Source organism: Azolla caroliniana, unplaced genomic scaffold (genome assembly GCF_043228905.1).
Source record: "Azolla caroliniana isolate FFs.n. ecotype wild unplaced genomic scaffold, voAzoCaro1.0.p SCAF_20, whole genome shotgun sequence".
NCBI lineage: Eukaryota > Viridiplantae > Streptophyta > Polypodiopsida > Salviniales > Salviniaceae > Azolla > Azolla caroliniana.
Genome location: NW_028230455.1, coordinates 13,139,862 through 13,166,867, shown reverse-complemented (window position 1 = coordinate 13,166,867; position 27,006 = coordinate 13,139,862). Strand labels below are relative to the sequence as shown.

Below are 27,006 nucleotides of genomic sequence, written 5' to 3'. Positions count from 1 at the left end.
TACATATATATGTACAGAAAAGTTAATTAAGAAATAAATATATGGAATTAATGTGTAAATGGAAAAAATGAGACAGGAAAAAGGAAAAAAAAAAGAAAAAGAAAAAAAGAAAAGAAAGAAAAAGAAAAAAGGAAAAAAAGGAAAAGTAAGAAAACAGAAGGAAAAACTCTTCTTCTGCTCGTCTTCTTCAGGAAGGAAGAACGAAAGCAGAACCCATCAATTTCTCTCTGCAGATCCACATCCTCTGATTCTGAGGTATTTCTCTATTTGTTGCTTTTTCTTCGTTTTCATTTCAAAGAAGAAGAAGAAGAAGAAGAAGAAGAGTAACAAGAAGAAGAAGAAGAAGAAGAAGAAGAAGAAGGTGTTAGAAAGGAGACCATATCTATAAAGAATCACGTCTTATGAACTCCCAGAATGATTTTTTTTTCTCTTTCGAGGAATCCATCTTTCCTCTGCTAAAACATTTTTACACCTCCTGTCGGCGGGGTCCCTGAACCCTTGGATGGGGTGCATACGAGTGGATCTTCATGTAGATTGTCGAAGATTTGGGCGAACCTTCGAATGAATCTACGAAGGTTCAGGAATAGGGAAGATTTGAAACATCTGTAACAGTAAGCTGAAAGGATTTTTTGGTTTGATTTGCTTTTGGGCGAGATATCGTTCCAGATTGAATGCATCCTCTTTGTTGCATTGCTCCCATACCTAGGGATGGAGGAGGCGGAGGAGGAGGTGAAGAATCTAATATAAGCCATTCTCCTCCTCCTCTGCCTCCAGCCTCACATTCAAAAACATCACCTTTGACATCCTCCTCCTCCTCCTCCTTGCCTTCACGATCATTCGTGTCTCGGATTCACACAGTCACTGACTCATCATCTGAAGGAGGATCCATTACCAAGGTTTTCCCAAGGACCTCAGTTGTCGATCATTTCACTCTTCGTCGTTCCCCTAGCCACTCATCCTCTAATGGAAAGCTTAAAGATCTCAAAGAAGTTAAAGAATTGAAATCTACCCACACAATTGATGCTTCAGTTCGAGCTTCCTTGCCTTCTTCTCACTTCCATGAAAGCAAGGAGAGTCGGAGGGATTCCTCCTTGATCGCAATGACATGTACTGTTGGGTCGAATGCAGCTGGACTTTTGTATAAATGGGTTAATTTCGGCAAAGGATGGAGGCCAAGATGGTTTGTCTTGCAGGATGGAGTCTTATCCTATTATAAGGTACATGGGCATGGTAAGATCATGGTGAAGGAAGGGCAAAAAGGATTCCGGGTCGTTGGAGATGAGTCTCTTCGGTATATGAAAAAGTGTAGGAATGCTAACAATGACGATTCACATCCAAAGATATCTGGGGAGCTGCATTTGAAGGTGTGTAAGCCAGATTCATGTATTATTGCTTAATAACATTCATTTTGTCCTTTCAATTTTAACCGCATGATTAATGTGTTAGATAAAACAACTAATGCCTTTTTGTGATGTAACTTCAACATTCATGTACTCAAGCAAACAATGCCTTGTGACTTAACCTAATTCACTTAGTATTTCAAACAAACAATGTCACTTGAATTAACGTCATTGCATTAAATGAGTGCATATCCTTAGATGGGGGACTAGCCAATGTAAACATATAATGGTAGATTTTGGTTTCTTGCTGGCCCGGCGTATGGCCTGATTCTAAGTTCTGTATTTCTTAATTCTTTCACAAGTCATATGAGATTGCCTTCCCATGTTTTGCATAATCAAATGTTTGCTGGGTGTTATGTTTACCCGTTGTCTTTTTGTGTTCCCTCTATTCTGTGCTGCTCCTATAGACAGGGGCTCCCCTCTTTCAGTCGCTTGCTCATTCTGCCCTTTAAGTGAATTCTTCTCATAACATGTCTCAGCTCTGTACAGAACATTTTGATTCAATACACGAGTATTTTCTTTGGACACATCTTCTCTTGTTCTCTCTTTTGTTAAGCTTGACTCTTTATTGTTTTAAATCTTCTGCTTCTGCATTAAATAAGTCAATCAATGACTTGACGCGACTTAACATTATGATTCATAAATTAAAGTAACTGATGCATTGGGATGCCATCTTATTCAACTGAAGCAACTCATTGTGACTGGATTCATGTAGTAAGAAAGTAGTCATTTCTCGCTTTAAGTTAACCTTATCAGCAATGCAACCGAATTTCTTTTTCCATATCAAATTAGACAGAACTGTATCCAGCTCATTAATAAATAGCATCTTCCATGGAGTAGTCGTTTTCTTGGTTCATCTTCTATGAAGCTTTACTTATTCTGCTTTTTCAGATTTCTTCCATTCGTAAAAGCAAATCAGATGATAAGAAGTTATATATATTCACTGGCACAAAAACATTGCATCTTCGAGCAGAGAATAGAGAAGATCGGAGTGTGTGGTTAGATTCTCTTCAGGCAGCAAAGGATCTCTTTCCGAAGATACCTATTGCCCATGGCTTGATATTACCATTTGAGGAAATCACCATTTCCACTACCAAGTTGAGATCTCATCTAACAGAAGTGGGTTTAAGTAGAAAGTTGGTGGAAGATTGCGAAGAGATAATGATGTCCGAGTTTATGGAGCTTCAGGAACAATTAAAAGCCTTGCAACAAAATCACATCACATTGATTGACCGGTTAAGGTTGCTTGAGGTGCAGATACTGCCTCATTCTTCTCACTTTTCTTTTTGTCATGCTGTGCTTCCCTCCAGGGTAAAAATATAAGGATCCTTATGAACTTCCTAAATATAAATGGATGGGGAAATTTGTATGTTATGGAACTGTAAAAAGTATAAGAAAATTGGTCTAATATCTCAAAATAACATCATGGTTCTCTTCTTTTTGGCTGCTCCATTTTATCTAAATGCTTCATGTATAACAAACCATCCTGTTTTCATTTACATTTGAAAGATTCAAATAGTTTCAAAGGTGCTTAAAAACAAGTGGAAGTTAGAACTAGCATGCAACTGAGTTGAGTGTTCAATTTGCATTGTTTTTACCTTTCTTTTCCTATATTGACTCTTTTTTGTTTGTGGACATATGCATATAGTTTGCTTATACATAATTGTGTACATCACAGATACTTTTATTATTATGATGATTTTTCGCATTTTATCTATATCCATTACCATAAGGATGTGATATGAATGTTGTTATATCCATTACCATAAGGGCGCTCACTATGTATTTGATATGAATGTTGACATGTAAACTCTGGCCTTATCCTTGGATCTGTAAATATGCCTAGGGATGCCATGGCATCTTATCCATGATATGGATGCCATTGTTGATGCAATGTATACTCTTTGGGATGATTTTTTTTGTGTATTTTGTGTTTTGAACTAATTTTGTTCTATATTTGTAAGTTCATATGGTAATAATATATACATATATTGTTATCTGGTACAGGCTGAGAAGGTAGAGCTGGAGAATACTGTTGTTGATGAAAGCCAAAAGCATGGGCAAAGCGACTACTCGAGGGAATTGCAAGCAAAAGATTGTGGTAGGTTATGGAATTAGAAATATCTTCTTGAAATATGTGTTGTTTAGATTGTTAACAATCAGTTTTACTATTACAGAAGGAAGTGCAAGTGAATCGGATGAAGACATCGAGAAGCATGACGGTGTCGATGGAGAGTCTGATGAGGAGGATGATGTATTCTTTGACACAAAGGAATTCCTTGCATATCGCAGGCACAACAACCTTGGAGATTCTTTTGCAAGTACATCCGAGTCTGAAGAGACATCTCCAAAGGCTAAAAAGGCCAGCACGGACCCTGGGATGGATCTTATTGGTTTTAACTATCCTCATGTTAAGAGGCGTAAAAGCTTACCCGAGCCAAAGGAAGTGGAAAAACGAGCCAGTTTGTGGTCATTGATCAAAGGCAATATTGGTACGGATCTAACCAAAGTGTGTCTTCCTGTGTGCTTTAACGAACCAATTTCCTCTTTGCAAAAATGCTTTGAAGATCTTGAGTATTCTTACCTTCTTGATCGAGCTTCTGAATGGGGAAAGCGGGTATTTCTACACCCTCTTTTATATTTTAAAATAAAGAGGTACGACAGCTTGGTAAAGCTCATCCTTTTGCGTTTGTTCTCATCATTGCAGGGTAATTCTCTAATGAGGTTGCTGCATGTTGCTGCATTTGCAGTCTCTGGATATTCATCTACTGAAGGAAGGATTTGTAAGCCTTTTAATCCACTTCTGGGTGAGACATATGAGGCAGAGTTTCCGGATAAGGGTTTACGCTTTTGTTCAGAGAAGGTATGATTGATTTACATATTTCAAGATTCCTAGGTTTTCAGATAATGAAAATCTTTTTTTTTAAAACTTTTGTTATGATGGTTGAATACTTAGTTGTAGGAGAATAATTGCTTCAAACTTATAATAAACAATTGTATTCAGGGCATGTTTCTGATATACAAACATTGTTTGAGAAATTCGTGCAGGATTATGCCATTGACATTTAATTTTCTAGAGTTCTTAATCTTGATTCACAAGATGTTGAAGTAGAGACTTATTTATGTTGGAGTATGGAATAATCTTAACTCTAGGGTCAAGTAGAGAAACATTCACTTGTGATACAGAGATAGTAAACCAAGTATTGTTAAGAAATGCTGGATGACTGCTGGTCAAGCAGATTCTTTTATCACGGAAGGAAGAGTGATATTATTGGAACCTCAGGAATCATTGCTTACTATATGGTAATTATGCCTGCCCAAAACTACATATGGTATATGCGGTCACATATGTTTGAATCTAATGCCTGGTAACATACTTCCATACCCATATGTATGTGTTTTGATGCCAATCCATCTTCAACAATCCATCAGCCATGACAGATGAATAGGAGCTGTGGATGATTTGACTCACCTCTATGAAAAATGTATATGGCCACATCCATGTAAGAGGAGGGCTCTATAACTGTAATGTCATTTATTCTGATTTTTGGCATATTTACCTCTCTTGGTGGAGAGTGACATATTTACCTTTCTAGTGGATGCAACATACATCTCCTAGATAAGTGAGGAAGGACCTAATTATGAAGTCAATTCGTCATACTCCCCATGTTTGGGAAGTATTTATCCATTCAATTGGCAAGAAGGGGGAAACAGTAAAGATGTAAATAGTACAATTGAACCCACTCTATTCTGTAATTGATCGTCCAAATTCCCGTGAAACCTCAAAAAATACATAACTGACTTCAATTGGGTCCAATTTATTTATGATCAATGCCATTTCTGAGTTATGCATGTTTGGTGTAAAATGTTGGTCATTGAATATGATAATTGGTAGATGTTCTCTATAATTCTGGACAAATTTGAGGGCATCTCCATTCTCTTTCATACATAATTTTATAGGTGAGCCATCATCCAATGATTGTTGCTTGCTACTGTGAGGGAAGAGGCTGGAAATTTTGTGGTGACAGCACTGTGAAAAGTAAGTTTTGGGGTCAATCTATACAATTGGATCCGGTTGGCGTTCTGACATTGGAGTTTGATGATGGTGAAATCTTCCAATGGAGCAAGGTTTGCGTGAAATTCTTGTCCCCTCATTCTAGATTAAGTTTGTTTTTGAAATATTAGTATAATTTTTTGATCCTAAGTATATTTTAAAAAATGAAAAGGGTATGTCAAGCTCATGATTGCTAGCATCATGTACGAAACAGTAACACTGTGGAACATGAACATTTGTGGCTGCAGGTGACCACAACAATCTACAATCTTATTCTCGGCAAGCTATACTGTGATCATTATGGCACAATGCGCATCCAGGGGAATCGGGAACTTAGTTGTAAGCTTAAGTTTAAAGAGCAGTCAATCATTGACCGAAATCCTCACCAGGTGCTTCCTGATAATCCATCACTTAAAATTAATTTATTTGTTAATTGACATTGTGCGAACTCCATGACTTGTATGTGATAAATATCCGAGTATGCTTGTTTATGCAATGGAAAGATAAATAGTTATAGCTTGTTATATTGCTAAGCAATGCAAAGTAGTGAACATGCCCAAAAGCGAATTATTGTATGTTTGGAATGTTAAGATGTATGATGGAGGTATCTGTCCTCTTAAGATCTTCTAAAATGGGTATTGCTGTTATGAGTCAATTCTGTCATCTTTGCAGGTAAACCTTTCTTTATGGTACAGTAATGACCATCTATAAAAACCCAATAGATAACATAAAACATCTGAATTTTATTATCTTATATTTCTAAATTCTTTCTCTCAACCATAGCGATTTAACACAGTCCACACTGGTCCATGTCGGAAGAATGAACAAATATGTTATTGGTTGTTTTGACAGGTTCAGGGCTTCGTTCATGATAAGAGTGGACAAAAGCTAGCATCACTGATTGGAAAGTGGGATGAAAGCATGTATTATATAAATGGTGATCTAGCTACAAAACCCAAAGGTTACGATCCCATGGGTGAAGCAGTCCTACTATGGGAGCGTAATGTGGCATCACAGTTTGCCACACGATACAATTTGACATCTTTTGCGATAACACTTAACGAACTTACTCCAGGACTAAAGGTACATCATGGAATTTTCTTTCGTATACTACATATAGTTTTTTCTGTAATGCTTTGTCATGCATTTTGGAAATATCATACCTATAGAATTATCCTAGAATGCTGAATAAATGAATGAACGTCCTTCCAGGAGAAATTGCCTCCAACAGATTCAAGGCTGCGACCTGATCAACGTCATTTAGAAAATGGTGAATATGAAGAGGCGTATAAAGAGAAGTTACGGCTAGAAGAGAAACAACGCATGGTTAGAAAAATAGAAAATATTTAGCTTTTGACTTTCTTATGGGTTCGTGTAATGAGAAGTTTATGATATGAGTAGTTATTCAGTGTATGATTACATGCATGAAGAGAAGTTACGGCTAGAAGAGAAACAACGCATGGTTAGGAAAATGGAAAAAATATTTAGTTTTGACTTTTTTATTGGTATGTGTTATGAGCAATTTATGAATTGATCAGTTATTCAGTGTATGATTACGTGAATACTCATAGCAGGTTGTGTTGAGTCCATGAGCAAAAGTTTCGTCTTTCTTTTTGTAGGCTCGGAAACTGCAAGAAACAGGATGGCAACCTCGCTGGTTTCACAAGGGCAAGGGCGAAGACACCTATAGATATGTGGGTGGTTATTGGGAGGCAAGGAATGAAGGAAATTGGTCTCTTTGTCCAGATATTTTTGGCCCTGGCTTGCCTGAAATACCACAAGATAAACAATAGATTAAAAGGTAGAAATGATCATTTGTATTACCGACAGTTGAATTCCATTGGTTAATTTCAGTTAATCATTGAGGGAAGTCGGAAATATATGCTCTCTTTCATTGTATTCCAATACATGATAATTTTTACATTAATAAATCTGTCCGGGATTGAACCCGTGCATGTGGCATACCACATCAATTGTGTTGCCCCTTTCAAATGGTTAATTTTGGTATCTATTTTTCCTTTTTTTCATGCTAAAGGAACTTCCAAAGATTTTAATCTACAAACTATTTGCTGAGGATAAGTTATGTATGCTATTAGTTTTATCCACATGGGATAGTGCACTAGTGTTGGAATGCTTGTAATGCTTATAATATTGTACTTCAAACACACTTTCCATATATTTGTTCCTTAACATCACGATGGTGCCTTACTATCTACGAACCTGCATGTTGCTACAATCTTGTAGCCTGTAGGTATGAACTGGAACATAACGCCAGTTTAGGAAAGAGAAATCTTTCTTTGATAAGTATTTTTGGTATTTTAGTAGATGAACACTTTCTGGTTATTTCTGCTATGTTTCTGTTATGAAACTTTGCAAGGTGGTTCAACAGAATAACTAGTCCTCTATGCTGATAGGTCATAGATAGTCATTTTTATTCAATAACTTTTGGATGTTGGGACCCATAGTTGATTTCTTTAAACACAACAGTGTTGAATATACAATTGTTTTTTGATGGAATTTGTAAAATGAAACGTAAATAGAAATGAGCCCATCTAATATCAAACCTGTTGAGCAAATGCATTTATTAAATAATATTGGTCACACAATAATGTGATACAATTCCAACTAAATACATAAGACAAGTCAATTTAAAAAAATATGTAAATTTAGGCAAAAAGGAAGAAAATTAAATTGCACATAATAAAAATGGATTAATTTTATTACACGTTTGAAACAACAATTGGGAACAAGATACAAATATTATTGTAGAATCAAATCAAGGACCCTAGCCTTCGGATCCAATCTACACACGCCAATCGAAGCCAAATATCGGCCTTTTTTCCCGGAATATTTACAAATGATATACAGATATATATATACATTGATTAACATAGCCATATGAATTGACAGTATACGTCGTTCTTTAAATCTTTCTAAATGTCTTTTTTATCAGATATCTTGTATAATCAGTACACCCTCGAAATTGAATCATACCATATGAGCAAAGCACATAAGACTTTTTTCATTGATCAGAAATCTGTAGCTTGTAATACGGCTCAGATTTTGTATATCAGATCTTGGCATCGTGCATTCTACTACTGATAAAACCACCAAGAGGATGCAAAACGGATATGGTAGTTTTAACCAAATTCGGAAAGAGCACTAAAAAACCAGAAACAAGTCAAAAACCAACTTTTCTTCGCTGCCTTCACTACATTGCTATTTGATGTAGCTAAAACTTTCAGCAATCTGTGCATTTTCATATAATAGGAAAGAAAAACGCAAATCAGTATTCATTCAACGATCCTTAACCAAGTACCCATTCAACTATCCTTATGCAAATTCACTATCCATTGAATTAATTATTCTTCTTAAGCAAAATAAGTATCCAATCAGCTGTTTGATCCACTCAATTTTCCTCTAAAGAAAATCAGAAACTTTTCATTCACATACCTTCAGCAAAAGGAAACAGAGCTCCTTCCCACCCATCCTCTCCAGGTTCTCCTATACCTCCTTCCCATCCATCCTCTCCATGTTCTTCCTCTTCTTCTCCACCAAAATCTTCACTCTTGCTATTACCATCATTACTTTCAACCTCCTCTGCTGGAGCCTTGTATTCATGCAAGCCAAATCTATCAGCATAATTCAGCATGACATCATCATTGGGTGCGCCGCCACGGCTACTCTTCTCCAATTGATTGCTATCAGTTGACTTGGACATTTTGGTTAGGTATTGGTTAGCAGCAATATTTCCATTGCTTGTTATCTGATTTGTAGAAGGAAAAGGGGTGTTGCTCTCTCCATCTCCTTCAGAAGTCAATACTGCATGTTCTCTTTTTAGTTGGTTGTCATGCATCTCTCCATTGAGGTATACTTTGGAATTTTCTTTCCCATTGTTGAGGCTTGGAAAATATGGATCCTGTAATGTGGTATTCTCTGGATGGGAATGATTCTTCTGGGACAGCTGAAGGGAAGTTGGCACAGGCTGTGTCCTTTCCTCTGAAGGAATATCTGTTTAAACAGTTAAATCAAGCATAATTATTATTAGCCCTTGCAGCTAGATCTTGATCAAATCTCTAAGCCTAGACAAAAGGGAAATATTCCAGGAACATAAAAGCAATGATAAAGAGGAAGCTGAAATACTTCAGGCATGAGAAGTCTCAACAAATGCAAAAACACAATCTCTGCACCTGGATAATGTAGAGGGGCATTGACATTGGACGAACTATACACACTTCCATTTGAGCCACAACTACTTCCACTAAAAGAACGTTGAATCTGTAACCCTCCGATATCTATACCAGTTCCATTCGGCATACCTGAATAAAATCTTTGTGGAAGAGGGACACTGTTCACACTTGTTACATTGTCGTCTCTAAGAAAAATGTAAGAAAAATAAGCATCACAGGAATTGCAAATAAAGGCTTTTCCAGCATATTATCTGAAGTCTTTTACCTGAGATCCTCATCAAATTGGTAGTTCTTGAATCTGTCCAAAACAGGCACCAGATCCCTCTTTCGCACTTCCACTACTCGAGTATCAAATTTTTCAATTTCAACCTCTCCTCCAGAATTATCTTTCCCGGATATTCCATTATCCATAAAAATATGGAAGGAGATCTGAAAGCAAGAATGCAGAGAAGTGAGGAATACAACATGAAATCTGTGTCCATAAATGCAAATCTTCATTGCACCAATACCTGACATTTTGCCCATATAGGAGGCCGAAAATGGTGCATATACACTTCAGCATTGGAGAGGAACAACTGATGCATCCCGCCTGAAGCTAGATCATCTCTGTCAACAAGTGATCCACCATTGTTATAGCAGGATTCCAAGCTACCACAGTTTGAGGCATCATGACAAATATCATGAGTGACTGAGTTATTTATTTTCTCTTCTCGTTCAACCCAGGTTGGTCGACGGCACACATCCCATTTCTGCAATGGTTCTACCACCACTCTCACATCCAATGCCTCTACAGTTGTTATTTGCGATGGAGCACTATCGGTATAGCCTTCAGAATCAGCTAAAAAACGAAGGCCATACCGAATAAGGTGCCCAGAAGGAGAAAGGACCCAAAGCTGTTCCTTTAAACCATTTTGAACACCATCCACTTCCAGTTTGTAAACTTGCCCATCATGAAATGAGACAGCAACGGCTGCCCCAAAAGATGTTGTCCTCCCACTTGTGGAGGTGGTAGAAGCAGCATCCATCATTGTACCCCGCCAACCATTATTCCCATTCTTTATTCTACTAATGACAGATGAATTTACTGTAGCTGGAGGTGGAAGTGAAGAAGCCTGCTGACTAGATTTTATCAGACCCACATTTGACCACCATGGTGTCATTGCTCCGAATACATGATCAGTTCCATTTGTGGATGGCTTTGCTGTACCCCCAAAAGGTGATATAGCAAACAAGTGATTTGTACCCCTAGATGAGCTTACTGCAAGCCAATGACTATCCTCACTGAAAGCTATGTCCTGTATGACCTGTTCAAAACACACCATACAACATGTTGATGTGAAAAAGGGATTTGATTTTTGCATAAACATAATTACTTTCCTAAGATAAGATATAATTATAGTGTTTATGAATACTTTTAATGTCTTGAGTGTTGATAATATGAAAGGTGAATAGACTACCCAAAAAAAAAGCATACACAACTGTTTCTATTTTATAGATACAAATATATAACTTAATAAATTTAAAAAACAGATTAAACGACACATCAAATAATGAGTATAACATTTATAAGATTTCAAAAAAATGCTTTACACTGTTGGTTGCTTATCCAATACTCTTCAAAACACATTTTATGCATAACTTTACTGAAAACTGTTTCATATTTGCAAACTCAAGTAGAATATTCTCATCATTTATTTCGATAATACTTGTTTTTCTTCTCGAAGGAGGGTGTGCAGATTAAATTTGGAGAGTGACTCATTTCCCTATCTTTTAAATTGAATAGCATCTTTTTTAATATATTGGTCCTGTTGAGAAAAATATATATGTTTGGTTTGTCTTCCAAGAGGCAGAGCTTGCTTCTTTGATCGTCTCAAGTATAATTGAGATCCTCTCAGTTATAAAGAGCACGTTTCTCCAAATCCTGAAGTCCTGAGTTCAATACCGCCAATGGATACCCATGTTGGTGTTATATCCAGATGGACATGCACAGCATTGCCCTCCAGGCAATTACACAACACTGATGCTTGAGTACGGCTTTAACATCCATTGCCTACTTTTGAATGATAATTGGTTGTCGACATGAATAATGAGGGGGTGGGTGTAAGTCACAGTTCTTACTTTTCCACATGCACTCCCTCTTCCTCTGCATTTTTCAATCACGTCATCCTTAATATTTAAGTAAATCCATTTGCCTTTGCACATTAACCCTTCTTTGTTGAGCATTACCTAAGCCTTTACCACCATCAGTGGTCAGTGGAAGTGAGCCTGTTTTATCTTCATAGTCATTTATAGACATGAACCATTCTGCAACTTAACATTCTTTAACTAAAATGACAATACATCTTATGCTGTGCTCTCATCATACCAATGTTGACGTGTATGAACTCATTTGCAACTTAACCGTCCTTAGTCACCATGAGTGAGTTTCTTAGGTTCACTCACACTACAACAACCAAATTAATGTTGAGTCAAAGCTTGAGACCATTTTCAATTTGATATAAATCAAACTATCAGAGGAGAGCAATAAACTTAAAAGTTGATTGCCTTCCTTCAATGGCTATTCAAGAACAAATCCATGTAGCAAAAGCAGAGGAGAAGGATAAGCATAAAGATATGAGGCAAAGTTGATTGTCTTCCTTTGAAGGCTAGTCAGCTCAATTCAATAAGTTCAGGAACAAATCCATGTAGCAAAGGCAGAATTCATTGCAATTGGAGAATAAATGGAGCAACAGCTCATTGAAGAGATCATATGGAACATAACATACAATAGTAAATATCTTCTGGTAGGTGGACTCTTCAGAAAAAAGATGATTATTTCCCAAATATTGAAAAGGTCCTTCCTCACATTGATCTAGGAAACCCATGTTCCACTGAGAAGAGAGGAAACACATCATTCTTGAGTGCTATACCAATAAGGATATGAATTGAGTTATCAGACAAGTTACAAGATAAGTTGACATAGCATAATGAACTTTGCTCCTTGCAACTTCAGTAATGCATTTCCGCCTCTTGATGACTAATTACGTTTCATGAGCTAGAAAATGGGCAATTAGCAATGGGAGGACCACAATAGTAGACGACATTCAGAAGCTCCCACTTGAAAGCTAGATACATCCTACTGAAACAGTAATAATTTGTATTCTCGCTTCATCATTATATGCTGAATGCATAATACATATTCATTATAATTCTGCAAAACCTTAGTTTTCATTCACTATATAGAAGATATGCTCATTGCTCTTAAGAGGCGAGTGGCTTCTTCAATAGACAACCTTCGATAGCTCTATTAGTACCCAATGATTTATCTGAAATAACACTGGACGGATTGGAGAAATCAGCAACTCCTCTTCATCTACAGGATTTTTTTTAAAAAAGGTCACTGGCTGTTTTAAGGGGAAACAATAGACTTCATATATGTACTCAAAATGTAGAATCCAGTACAATGAAGCCACTATAAAGCTATCTATCTGATAATCCTGAAAAAGCAGTCTATTTGATCTTGCACTAATGATGTCCAATGCGCCAAAAAGCTTACATTTTTCTCACAATCTTTCATGCATAATTGAAATAGACAAGTAGGCTACTTTGACAAAAGGAAAATAAAACAAGTCCAGATAAGAGGTTTTCCCTACACAAGGAAACAGTAGTGTCTATTTTCATGCAGCAGCATGACGATAAAAATGTGCCATTGCAAGCTGTACGTCCTTGGTTCTTCATTAAGTTCATGCAAATCAAAGTTGAACAGAACTAGTTAAGCTGTGAATAAGAAGAAAATATAAAGCTAGTGAGAGGCCTACATGGAACTCAAAAACTTCAAAAGCCTGGGTTAGGTAGGGAATAGACACTGTACTAAGGCAGCAGAAAACACATGAATTTAAGATCCTTTTTCAGCATTCTTGTTAACTTACGGTTAAGTATATGAATAAATATTACAAAAATCAGAAACAACATTGTCGAAACCAGCTAAACAATTTTATTAAACTGGATAAATAGAAACCTTACTGACACTCACCTAGAGGACCATATCATCTAAGACATTCCCCCAGATAGGTATTCAGGTAGAGGATCTTACCGCATTAGTCATTCCACGAGAAAGCTTGTAGAGGTGTACATGTGAAGCGCTTGCATCATATAAGCCTGTGTTTGCTCCATTCATATTTGTAGCTGGCATTATCCGGAAGACATTTATGTTATGCCCATGAATCGAGGCAGTGACTAAAAGAGTGCCAGTGGGATCGAAGCACAGCGCAGAAAGGGGGCTCGTGTGAGCTCTGAATTGTGCAATCACGACTTTGGTAACAAAATCACGTACAGTCACCTATAGCAAATGAGTTTAGTGGGTCAACCATTCGATTTCTGTATTCTATGATATGCTAAAAAAAGTAAAAACTGCATGTAGTTTGTGTGACTTACAGTCCCTGCATGTTCAGGGTGGCCATTTGAAGTTCCCTTAAGGAATGGACTTCCTGGCACTGGTGATCCAACACCATCCGAGTAATATTTTGAAATTGCTTTATACCCAAGATCTCCCAATGTCACAATTCCAGCAGCAATTTGCTTGCTTGATTCCTTTGCATAATGTGTAACAAAGCTTCCATTGGCAGGGGAAGTGGATGGACTAACAACAGGAGATGGATTGAGATGTTGGGGAGAAACTCGTCCAGTATTAGAGACAAGAGGTTGATTTGCAGCATAGGCCAACCACCTTGGCCCAACAGCCACAGCACCATACCCAAAATTCAGGCCATTGAGTGCAGGCTGAGGGGAAGGATATGTAAGCACACTGAAGGTACTCTGAAGTGTTGCTGCATCAAAACAATATAGCTACAAGAAAAAAATGTAAAATACCACATTGTTACTGAAACTCCTGGATTAAACTCTATATATGGAACTCAAAATTTCTGGAAACATACTTGAGCAACAAGTGCAACTGCGACAACTCGAGAACTGCATCGGACAGCATATATAGCAGTTCGAAATCTCAAAGTATGTACATATGCATGGCTCCTTAAAGAGTAGAATTTGACCAGAGTTGGAACAAAATCATTCTCCCCCGGCGTAAGGGAACTCCCTACAACAGCCCCATATCCATTAGCAAGTCCACCCTGAACAACATTGCCCCGACAAGGTGTGGCCTCTGTAGTCACAACTAGTAGCAGGGGTCTGGATGCCTTTAAGCTTCCATCCGATGTTTCTGGAAAGGGCTGTGGTTGGACCCGTAAAAAAGCAACTGGACCATCTCTCTTGGAAACAAGCTCCCATACATCATCAGCATCTTCAACATCCCACACTTGAAATCCATTAGGATACGTTAGCAATAGGACACGCCGAATGTTTGTTTGCCCTAATTCTATTCTATCAAATCCTGCCCATTGCAACTGTAACCATAACGAAAAACTCTCAATGACTGGAACAAGTTAAACAGTACAGCGGAAAAAAATGATAAATTGAATGACTTAGCACTGTCTAGCACATTATAGCAGATGCCTTGAAAGGAAATGTTTTAATTGACATATCTCACTAAACTACATAAAAATATATGGCTCAAAAGCCAAATATTTCAATTTCCCTAGGTCAATGACAAACTGAATGAATTAGAAAGCATCCTTAATCCCATGGCCTGAGATAAAAAAATTAGGATTGAAAACGTCAATCACATGGAGACTCTTTTTTAAAGTAAGACAAGCCTTCATTTCAAAGTGTTTCATACAGTTCCAAACAGTCTTAACTCAGCATTGTTCCTTTACATAAATTTAACTTGCTTCACATTGGCTCGATATACAAACAATATAAATGAAGTAAAACGGATGCTGTCTATGGGCTATACATTTTATTTTTGGAGACATTGTTAATCCAATGTGGAGCAAGTTAGATGACCTTAAGAGGTATGTTTAAATGTCCAAATTAAAGCTTTTCAAATGCTTACAATTAGGTACACCTCTCAATGTAACAAACAATCTTCATTCACGATTGCCTGCTTATTGCAACTAGCTCTCTTCACATTGATTAAAGATAAATATGTATCAGAACGTAAAAAGAATGGTTGTACAGTGAGTTATGGAATTGCCAGTTAAATGTCTAACTTTCACCTCACAAACATGGACTTACATAGATTGCCCCACGACAATAGTAGGGTAGCCTGTAACTTTCACTGCTCTTGATCATATTTAGGCTGTTAGCTGTAGCGGTTTCACACTACAAGGTCAACCCTACACCCTAGTTTGGTATTAAACACATTCTAATCATCTATCATGATTACCATACACACCAGTTTGCTAGCATGAACTCAAAAACTGAATACAGAACTAGAGAAAAAATGCTAGATGTAATAAATTCCGATATGTAGGGAATTACCTGCTCACATTGTCGATCTTTATCATTAGAAGCAATGGTGGAAACAACAGAAGAGCTAGCAGATCGCACTGTAGAAGCCAAGCTACTAGCACTTCGAATTATGGCTTTAAAAGACCTAGGAAAGAACCGGCCACTTTTTCCTGCTCTAGGAGAACAGGCTTGCAAACCACCATCATTCATGATCAACCCAAAACTTAGATTATTTTCTTAACCCGAAATCAGGGTTGTTTTGTTGGACGGAGAACAGGGATATTTTTCAACCAGAAAACAGAGATGGTTAACCAATCAGAAAAAAAGAGTTGTTTGTTGATCAGAAAATATGGTCGTCTTTGTCATCCAGGAACAAGACTTATTTCGTGTTCCAACAGGAGCCAGAAACTGAATTTCTTGAAAAGGCGGGGTTGTTTTGTCATGTACAGTGACACTCACTTTGTGTCATCAAAACCCATTTGTTTTTCTTTTGCCAACAACAAAGAGGCCATTGATCAGGGTTGCTTTGTGCGACCAAAGCCAGGTAGTCAGTGTTGAGCATAAAGGAATGTCGTTTCGAGCCAGGATGAAAACCAGGGAATTTATACCTCGAGCTCGGAAAAATCCACTAAATTTATATATGGATTACAATGACAACCCTTTTGCATACTCAGGCTGTTTCTTTCGTTTTAATACCAGAAACAGCCCTTCACAGATTCAATTAGGGAAAGTAGTTTTCCATGTTCTATTATCTGTATAGGATCTTTACGAAGCGGATTAGCAGCCTTAATTTGTCATTTCGGAACAAACGAAATCGAACTTCCAAAATAGATGCTATTCTGTCTCACCCAACAGCTTCTTCCGAACTTCCGAACCCAATCAACAAAATAGAATTATACGTATTAAGCTTTGTGTCCTGTTCATAAGTATGGGTTTCGGCAGACACCCTAGTGGCTTTCTCCTGCTCAGATCGCGTAGCGTAGATGTGTGAAAGAAGATAACAAATTAACATCGGATGGGAGTAGGATGTCTCTTACTCTGCACACGGACTCGCGATCGTATTAGGGTGTACAGAAAAACCTGCGGCGAAGGGTCGTCGTCGTCGTCGAAGAAGAAGAAGAAGAAGAATATACGTAAGAGCAGATACGCAGATGTGATCCTGATGCGGTACAAAATTAGGTCAGGTTCAGGGACAGCGATAGGGATAGTCTTAGGGTTAGGGTTAGGGTTAGGGTTAGGAAGAAGAAGGAAAACGCAGAGAAAACGTAACGCAGAGGATACGCGATGATGAGGATGAGGATGAGGCGCCACACACACACACAGAGAGACAGAGACAGAGAGAGACAGAGGGCTGTTAATAGGAAAACCGCTGTTTCGGAAAACCAGCGGTTTTCACAAACCGCTTCGCAGGTAGACGGGCCACACGCAAAAAAAAGAAGAAGGAAAAAACCAGACGTCTTGGTATCAAATTCTTCTCTCTCTTTTCCACACAACCAAAACTTCTCTTTTCTCTTCTGCAGAAAGAGACTCGACTCGACCCGAGGCACTAGGAATCGGCAACGGTTCGGTTTTGGCTTAACCGGTTTGGTAGCCCTTCACCAATTTTGGATTTTCCAAACTTGGAGCCGAACTGGTTCCTAAACCGGTTTGCCTTGGAACAGGTTTGGCCAAGCCGATTAAGTCTTGAACGGTTTGGAAACAGGTCTCACCCAAATCGGTTCAGTTCGGCTTGAGCCACCCCTCAAACCGAGCTCAAACCGGTTAAGGAAGCTCGAGCCTAAACCAAACCACCAAATCATTTAAAACGGTTTAACGATTCGGTTCAGGCTTGAGCCGAGCCGTTGTCGATTCCTATAAGGCACCACACGCTACTCATTCCTCCTCATGCCTCTCCCACAAGTAAAAAATTCAAACTCTCTCTCTATTGGTTGGTTGGTGGTACATGGCTCAATTTCCCATTAGATCTAACTTTTGTCCAATCTAAACAAGCCCCCGTACTCTTTGTAATGACTAACTCTGGTTTGTGTCATCACATTAGTTTGAAACTAGCATGATAGAAGCATAATTCTTAGCAAGCTTTCGGATATTGAGATCAACAATAGGCTCAAAATAGAGGTGGAAAAGTTTTAGACATCAATGGCCTCAATAGTGTGGTGTGCATGTGTTCCTTTGTGCCACCCTTTTAGCATGCATGTAGCTAAACCAACCCAAATGGATACCTTTGTATCGACTATAAAAAGTAAGAAGCTAAGTAAGCTAGGTTGGATTCCTTTTATGTGCATTGCACGTAATTGGTGGAGAAGTGGGATAAAATTTTAGCCACCACCACCTCGCTCATGGTGTCCCAATTCCCTCCCTTCGCCTCCAATTCCCCCCACGTCCAACCGTTCGTCTCTTCCGCTTCGCATGTATGCACCGCTCTCGCCACCATTAGTCACTCCACCCACACCAGCTTGTTAGACTCTAGTAGTAGTATCTCTTCCATTAGCGCCACCTTTGTTCACCAATTAGGACCCTTGACATCCAACACTCCATCCAAGTCCTTTTTTGTGAACACCAACATCTATACCACTCTTACCTTAAGCAATCTCACTTTCTCACACCACTTTTATGTCTTGCCCCACCAACTCTTCCCCCTCACCTTAGGTTGCAATTGGTTCCTCAAGCATCATGCTATAATTGATTTTGTTGCCCACTAACTTCTTGTCCCACTAGCTCCCTTGATCCCCCTCCTACACGGTAGCCCCCCTGTTCCCCACCTTAGCCAAGTCCAGGTGCCCTCAGTCCACAGGAGCGATTGATCTCCATCCGCCAATTGATAGCTCGTTTTCCATCACTAACCCCGTCCAACTATTATCTGATCAGGGCCTCCAGTTCCCCGGGGATGTCCTCAACGTCGTTGCAGCTCGACTAGGTGTCCAACAAGTGTTTACGTCCCCATACCATCCTCAAACAAATGGCCTCACCGAACGTCTCAACAAGACCCTCAAGCAGGAGATTCCCGCTTACATCGATCCATGCCATTAAACTTGGGATCAAATCTCACCTTTCGTCGCCCATGCCTACAATACATCCGTCATGCGTAAACTTGGATCAACCCTTTTTCAAGCACTCTATGGGCGCGACCCTCGCCTCCCACCAAAATCGTCCATTTATGTCCATTGCAAAATTGCCAACATGGATAGTGCCGCTTGGGGGCTCTATCTCCAACAGATGCTCCCCCTCCTTCGACAAGCCAGCTCCTGAAACCTACAAGTTGCAGAGCAGCGCCAGAAGCAGCACTACGAGGTTGAATTACCCCAACTTATGTTGATGGTACCAAAGTCCTTGTTTACTTCCTAGTCTAACGACGCAGTCTCCGTGAATCCCTCATGCACCAATGGATCGACTCATTCACCATAATTCGTGCCATCAAATCGACTACGTACTTGCTCCGACGCAATTTCAACGGTCGATTCACCTCCGTCCATGTCGTGCGCATCAAGCCCTATGCCACCCCAGGCCCATCTTCTGATCTTCATCCTTTCCCCATGTCGTAAACCTCCTTGTTTCTCTCTAGGGGGAAATGTGGTGTGCATGTGTTAATTTGTGCCACCCTTTTAGCACACCCTTTGTAGCATGCATGTAGCTAAGCCAACCCAAATGGGTACCTTTGTATCGACTATAAATTGAGCAAGAAGTAATAAGGTAAGTACGTTGGTTTGGATCCCTTTTATGTGCATTTCACAATAGGATACTAAGCAATTAATGGCATAACAATTATTGTGGTTTAAGTATCATGTAGCCTTAGAATATGGCTCCTATTGTGTGATCCTAAATTGCCAATGCATCCTAAATTGCACATTATGTATTGTAGCTCAAGCATGTAATTGTTATAAATCAATAAAAATGTGATCCCCCAAAGATTGGCATATAACTTGGTCAACATATATGAAGTTTGTATGTTTTTACAAAGGAGTTATATGAACCAAGATAGTTTACTAGCCTAAAACTGAAATCAAGAAAAATAAGAATAATTAAAATAGAATACCATCATCATTTCTAATGAGATGGACACCCATTTACATAATGATTTAAATCTAGAATCAATTGAGAGAAATGAAGTTCAAAGTTATGTCATTACGAGAATAAGGGTCACATTGAATAGCTTGATCCAATATATCCATAATAATTAAAGTTTATGGTTACATCATACATGTATACCACATTTTATACTAGAACCGATTTCTCATTCCCTAAAAACACAATTAGAGCATATACGTGCATATATTTGGCATCCATATGGTTATAGGTAAAGAAGTGTTTATCCACAATCAAATTAATCCAAGCAATTGAACTATCAAATTAAAGAATTAGCTAACTAAAGAAGAACACCAAAGATATTTTGATTTTCAAAATACATAGGCTTGGCCTACATTCCACAAAATTGGCAAGAAAAATAAGGGTCACATTCCACAAGATTCCAATACATAAGAAAAATAATTTTATTGAAATTTGTATATGTAGGGTTGCATCTACGATCCACCACTTGTTTGTGGCAAACCCATGAATCAAGCTTGTGCTTGTTTCTCCTAGAAATAGTCACACAATCCATTGTTCATCATTGTCAAGAACTATGATTAAGATGGAACCAACAAAGGGATCTCTTAAAGGATTGGCAAGTACACTCTAACTTGTCTCTTGCCACGGAATTTTGTTTCAAATCACATGCTTTGCCCTTTCAAAACCAAGTATTGAACATCAAGACTGAATTTAGGTCAATGTAGACAATGATAAATTATTAGCTAATAAGATTTTACAATAGCAAATTCCTTTAGGAATTATATTATGTTAGGAGTTTCTTAAGGAACTAGATTAATGCCCACATCAATTAGCACTATGGATGATTTTAGGTGCAACTTATCCACTAAGTAGATCTAGCAAAAGGTATACCCATTGAGCATCGCCACGATAACACCTTTGCTTTAATTGGAAAACTTGGTTTCCAAAGTGTGACAAAGCTAGCCTTCCATCATTCTCTCATCTTGTGATTTCCTAGGGAGAATTCCCATGCCCTTGAAACCAAGTTGATATTGCATTCATGGGGATAGTTATGTTACCACTATTTTACTACCAATCAAATTGTTGTTGTGACGACAAAAGCAGTGACATGAGTAAATGGTCCAATTAATAGGGCGTGAATAGTTTTGTAGGCAAGCCATCAATATTGATTGCACTACTTTAAAGGAGACATGTAATGTCCAAGTGGTTATTTTCCAATAAGGCTAGCTTTTGCTAAACTCTTTGCAAACTAGTTAACAATGTGTGTTTTGCCCTACAAAACACATCCTCTTCTCCAACAGATCGGTCTACTATGTGATATTTATATCAATGACTAACAACCTAATTTTTCTTCATAAAGAATTATACGTTGAATTAGACACCCAATCAACCATACTCTTGAATGGTATTTGTAATACGCCAATGAGTGTTGTCCAAGTTAAATCAATATCAAAGTGCATCTCCGTGTATTACATGAGCTTGATTGAATATACCATATCTACGAATAGCACATGTTTGAGATAACTATATTCGATGACCAATACTTGCTTTTGAGGAAGATGGACATCAATAAAATGAGGGATATAATATAGTTATAGTCATAAGGAAACATAATCAAGATAGTTGAAAAGCATCATCCACATACCTTTTATATATGACATCATCCAACTGATTAGCACATATTATATATCATTTATCCAATTGAGCATAGTAGTTCAAATGAGTATATGGATGGAATGTAATACTTGGTACATTTATACCCAAATCCTTCCACAAGTCTACACAAGCCAACTGATTGGGTATAATATCCCAATTACATTAATACTCTAACAATGTATGTGAAAGGTCAATTGTATTATCACTTATATTGGGTGACTTATTAAAATCCCCATACAAGGGCATTTTCAAAGGGTAGGATGAACATGTCCTACCATATACCCTTGTAGAGCATTGACACATGAATCAATAGAGGGCATAAATCCTCCCAAACTCAAAGATAACACCATTAATTGTACATTGAAGAATCATCCCCAAACTATTGTTGTATGTTGACAATGGGTTAAGCTCATGCTTTATAATAATTAATAATTTGGGCTTGTGAATTGTCAATTGATACAAAACTCAAGTTGTTTGTGTCCTTGAACAAACTATATTAGCTTATGTAGAGTAATTCAACTCCAAAACAATCCCAATTGTCAAGGTTATTAAGACCTTACATATTGTGAAGCTAACATTAGATCCAAGTAATCTTTGTAACAATAAACTAGAACACATGTTCACATCCTAAATAAGAGAATGATCAACAAAGTTGATATTTCCACTTGTATCACATCAATGTAGGAAGATTTGGCTACTTTCTGTCATACATCTAACACAATACCACTTATTTCATTACATTTGGTGGGTTGGCTATAAATCAAGTATTTGTAATAACATATAAGTAGGGGGTTACTTAATTCTTTTCTTAGGAATTAAATGAATATCACTCCTAAATATATTTCTTAGTCTATGTCAAATTGTGGCATCCGAGTAAAAAACTTCCTATTAACATTTGGTGACTACCTTGATAACCATTCACTACTACCTAATGACCTAGAGCCTATGTGTTACAAGCATGACCATATAATATCCCGTGGTGAGAATTTACCGTAGTATTCTATACACGTGGATAAGTGTGAGGGTTAAACGAGAGTGTAAAGAAGGGAAGGATTACTTTTAATCCTCGGGATTGAGACAACCCATTAGGCCAAGTGTAAACTTGCCTGGGGGCCTTGGGTATCGCTATAAATAAGGGGCCTAACTACCCTCATTTCATCATCTTGTTGACTACGTCGAGACTGTCTTGTGGTGGGTCAACTCTTGTAGCGAGCGCGTCAGCACCACGTACGACTCAACGCCACGACGGGGGTATGGGACTCCGATCGAGGCTCGAGTCCGTCTCGATCCCTTTGCTTGAGGGTGGTCGGGTGGATCGACACCCTTCTTTCTCTCTCTCCTTTCTATCTAGATCTATATTCTATCCTTATCTAATGCTTACATTAGTTCATGTCTCTAATAGTTGGTATCAGAGCTCATTTTCTAATGTTTCTTTTGTTGTCTTTTGTGTTCTTGAATGATGGCGATCGATCGATGTGCGGTCGGCCTTGATCCAGACAACGATCAACAAAACAACTTTGGTAATATTTTTCTTTTTCTATTCTTTCTTCTCCTAATTTAATCATGTGTATGGTTAATATGTAATTTTTTTTATAGATTCAATGATGTTGTGGTGGTAATTAATTGGTTATATAAAACATTTACATATGTCCACGAGGTCAATACCTCATTTGACGTATATTGAATATGTGATGACTGTCGTATGTGCACGAGGTTAATACCTCAATTGTGTTGGGAGACAGGTCCCTCCGGATGGGAAGGGAGAAGAACAGTGCCGATGAACAAACTCGGCCGAGGCCGAAACCGTATGAGGAGGACCCGGCTACGGAGAGCCGGATGGTGCAGACCCGGTATGAACCGGATGAGGAGTACCCGGCTACGGAGAGCCGGATGGTGCAGACCCGGTATGAACCGGATGAGGAGTACCCGGCTACGGAGAGCCGGATGGTGCAGACCCGGTATGAACCGGATGAAGAGACATATTCGTAAATATGTTTCTGAGAGTCCATCGAGGCTATATTTGTAAATAGCCAAAAAGTCATATTAGTATAAATATGACTTAGGGCAAACTTATACTCACTGTTGTTGTTGTCTGTTTTTGGTTTTTGCACGAGATTAGTGTGCGTAACTGTACAGAGAGAGAGAGAGAGAGAGAAAGAGGTCGTTGCCTCTGTTGTAACCGCCGCCTGTGGCGAAAATCCGTGAGCACGAGGTCGGTGCCTCAGTGAACTCACTGTTGTACATTCTTACATAGTGACAGTTTGCAGCCTGTGGGCTGCCGTGGTTTTTCCCCCTAGTTTGGGGTTTTCCACGTAAACGTCCTATGTATCTTCCTCTTCTTTGTGTCGTGTTTTATCTTCCGTTTTTTGTGTATGATTCTAAGCTCGGTTGTGGCCGAGCGTTGCGCATAACGAGCGTTGAGTTCCCGTCAAATTGCGTATTACGTTCACAAACATATGTTACGTTTGCGTATGAGGTCAATACCTCGATTCGTTGTAAATGATATGTGTTTAGTCTCGTATGCGTAAGAGGTCAATACCTCAATTGCGTATTATGATTAACCCTTATTTTTGGATGTCTCGTGTGCGTAGAGGTATATGCCTCGATTACGTATCTCGATTATGTCATTTTTTGCTATTAAATATAACGATTTGTTAATATAGGTATATGTTGTCACGTGTATACGTAGTTGATCGTATATATGTGATAATATACATATGCGTATATAAGTTATTACATGATTTTAAATCGAATGTTTTCCTTTTCGGGGAAAGGATCTCGGTGGCCGTCCTCACATTTATGTGAGAATAACGTTGTCACCATCCCTTTTTTCAACAATTTTTTATTGTTGAAATCCCCATTGGTGACTTCGATATTTCGTTACGTAAAGAAACGCCAATAGCCATAATGATGTTGAGTACGTAGGGCTTAACCCACTTCATGTGAGGTCGCTCCTATGACACACATATCCAACATCCTTCCCTCATTACATGGATACGATGCCACCATGAGATCATTCTTACAAGAGGCATTTGTAATGAAGTGACCATGTGATGGGCCACGTGGGCCTACTACAAAAAGAGGGCTCATTTGGCTTGACCATTAGGTTGCATTTTGGCGTATGCCATCGTAATTACGAGACTTGAGGTTAGGTAACGTACCAACATAGTTGTAGTAAATGAGGGCGAAATAAAGACTCTTGACATATATGTTTCTTTTAAAAAAACATATATGGGCACATGCCTTGTATATCTCTTATATGCATGAAACATTAAACATTCAAGAAGAGCAACCTACTTGGTTGGCTCAAGTGTTTATTGCATTTGTTCTCGAGGTCTCGAGTTCAAATATGACCAAGACCATACAACATCATTGATACATATGACTATAACACATGTTTAAACTTAAGGTCTAAGTGCACTTCCGGGTCCTCGTAATAGCACTTAAAGAGCCGAAACCACATATGTGGGCACCGAAACATAGTTTTTTCGTGTATAAACTATTCATGACGCGAACATACATGGTTGAGCCTTGGGGAGCCGCCACGAAAAAATCGATATAGAGATCAGGGAAAGACATTTATTTGTCACCCCCATGGTTTTTAAAACACCTTTGTGTTACCATAGTAACCTGATCTTGAACTTCATCTCATACGTCTAGAGGGGTATTGACGTGAGATCATGATATCGATTAATGTTTGCCCATGATATGTTTACATCACGACATGATGTTATGACTATTTGTCTGACCTTATCCTATTTCTTTGCCAGAAATAACCATTCAATGGCTCAAAATAATGACTTGATGTCATCCGTTCAGGCGGAAGGAACTCAAGGAAATCCTCTTGGACAAATGTCCATTGAGATGTACTTTTCGCAAATAACCCAATACCTTAGTTTCATCGCTCAACAAATGACCGAACTTGGCAATCTCAAAGTGCTCTCGAGGCACGTGTCATTTGTTTACAACGTGAGACTAATAGACCTGATGAGTGACAAGGTGAACCATCGTTTGTCGTTAAGCCATTTACGGGAGAAAGAAAGGAAAGAACCGAAGAAGCAATTTGCGCGTGGTTGGGCCGATGGGAGTCTCATTTTGAGCTCTATCCCACGCCAGATAGTACGAAGTGTCAAGATTCGAACTCTTGACATGACCAAGTTATAATCGAGTGTTATGTGTTAACCACACATCTAACATATAATCATGTATATACTTCATCATTGTAGGTTTTAGCTAGCATCATGTGCATAATTTCTCCCTTGTATTATTTACACTTGGCACATGCATGCGTACCTACTGCCTACATGCTCTATTGTATCACATGCATGCAATAGGTATGCATGCCACTTAGTATAAATCGTTGAGTTCACCTTGAAGGAATTCAAGGTGAACAACGCCAGTCATGGACATATCAATCTAGTATTATCGTTTCACCCATCTTCTCTCCTTAATCTTCATCTCTATCTTTATGCTCTTGTGTCATTCTATCATTGCTCCGTCGTAGCCTCATCATCCGTGCTTTGTCTTAGTCTGCGCTTGTTGTGTCCGTGACACGAAGATTGCATATGTCGGCCGAGAACTAGGGGATAAGACCGCCGCCTGGTGCCGTGGGCTCCGTACTTTGGGGAAATTGCCCGATACCTGGACAGATTTTGTCACAGTTTTCAAGGACCAATTTCTACAACCTCCCTCTCGAACCGAGGCAACACAAGCTTTAATGAACCTCTCTAGTCGGAAATTTTCCTCGCTAGAAGATTATGTCCACCATGCTAGAACCCAAATCCAAAAATCGGGTCTAGAAGGGGACAACTGGTTAATAGCTTGTTTTGTCAATGGCATCCCCAATTCGGACTATCACTGGATAGTGCACGATAAGGATCCAAAATCCTTCGAAGAGGCCGTTGAAATAATTCTTCGCTATCAACGCACTTCGAAGAAGAACCACAATAAACCCAACGAAGCGCCCGAGACTAAGCAGTTGCAATTCGTTAGGAAACGCAAGACACCCAACGAATTCATGGATCGCGATTGTAAGCGACAACATCCTTTTTGCATATTCTGCAAAAAGAAGGGTCATACAAAAGAGCAATGTCGAAAGCTCCAACGGAAAGAGCACGACAACAAAGCTAAAGTTGCAGACCATAAAGATAAGATTCCTAATGTCCTTCAGGTCTATACACCATTTAAGTAATTGTCAATGTTCTTTCCCTCACTATGTATTGGGTCCCAATGATTTACTACGTGCAAATGAGTATATCAATGGATCTCCCGTACAATTTTTGTTTGATTCAGGAAGCTCTCACAACTTTGTGAATGATCGTTTGGTTCAGATATGGGGAAT

At 38.6% G+C, this 27,006-nt stretch overlaps 2 protein-coding genes across 4 annotated transcripts; one reads left to right on the top strand and one right to left on the bottom strand.

Annotated features, from left to right (window-relative positions):
* Positions 1-190: 190 nt before the first annotated feature.
* Positions 191-7,423, top strand: LOC147851105 (oxysterol-binding protein-related protein 1A-like). 2 transcript variants are annotated; one of them, XM_087335990.1, is made up of 10 exons: positions 191-1,364; positions 2,292-2,651; positions 3,408-3,501; positions 3,581-4,017; positions 4,108-4,263; positions 5,361-5,528; positions 5,703-5,843; positions 6,307-6,537; positions 6,667-6,780; positions 7,074-7,423. In XM_087335990.1, the coding sequence occupies exons 1-10, from the start codon at positions 672-674 to the stop codon at positions 7,245-7,247; spliced, it is 2,568 nt and encodes an 855-aa protein (XP_087192116.1). In that variant the 5' UTR covers positions 191-671; the 3' UTR covers positions 7,248-7,423. The 2 variants fall into 2 exon arrangements, with proteins under 2 accessions (XP_087192116.1, XP_087192115.1); XM_087335989.1 differs by having other exon boundaries at positions 3,578-4,017.
* Positions 7,424-8,152: 729 nt separating this feature from the next.
* On the bottom strand, positions 8,153-17,281 carry LOC147851104 (autophagy-related protein 18h-like). Of its 2 annotated transcripts, XM_087335929.1 has the most exons (10): positions 15,999-17,281; positions 14,558-15,022; positions 14,058-14,468; positions 13,717-13,962; positions 10,154-10,948; positions 9,910-10,073; positions 9,645-9,829; positions 8,965-9,465; positions 8,908-8,928; positions 8,153-8,703 (listed from the first exon to the last, which is right to left on the bottom strand). In XM_087335929.1, the coding sequence occupies exons 1-10, from the start codon at positions 16,176-16,178 to the stop codon at positions 8,696-8,698; spliced, it is 2,976 nt and encodes a 991-aa protein (XP_087192055.1). In that variant the 5' UTR covers positions 16,179-17,281; the 3' UTR covers positions 8,153-8,695. The 2 variants fall into 2 exon arrangements, with proteins under 2 accessions (XP_087192055.1, XP_087192054.1); XM_087335928.1 differs by having other exon boundaries at positions 8,908-9,465.
* Positions 17,282-27,006: the final 9,725 nt, after the last annotated feature.

Coding starts and splice junctions, on each gene's coding strand:
- LOC147851105 (XM_087335989.1), top strand. CDS start 672: ATGCATCCTCTTTGTTGCATTGCTCCCATACCTAGGGATGGAGGAGGC. Junction 1,365..2,291: donor CTGGGGAGCTGCATTTGAAG/GTGTGTAAGCCA, acceptor CTGCTTTTTCAG/ATTTCTTCCATTCGTAAAAG. Junction 5,844..6,306: donor TTGACCGAAATCCTCACCAG/GTGCTTCCTGAT, acceptor TTGTTTTGACAG/GTTCAGGGCTTCGTTCATGA.
- LOC147851104 (XM_087335928.1), bottom strand. CDS start 16,178: ATGAATGATGGTGGTTTGCAAGCCTGTTCTCCTAGAGCAGGAAAAAGT. Junction 15,023..15,998: donor AAGATCGACAATGTGAGCAG/GTAATTCCCTAC, acceptor TTATGGTTACAG/TTGCAATGGGCAGGATTTGA. Junction 10,949..13,716: donor CTCGTGGAATGACTAATGCG/GTAAGATCCTCT, acceptor TGTTTTGAACAG/GTCATACAGGACATAGCTTT.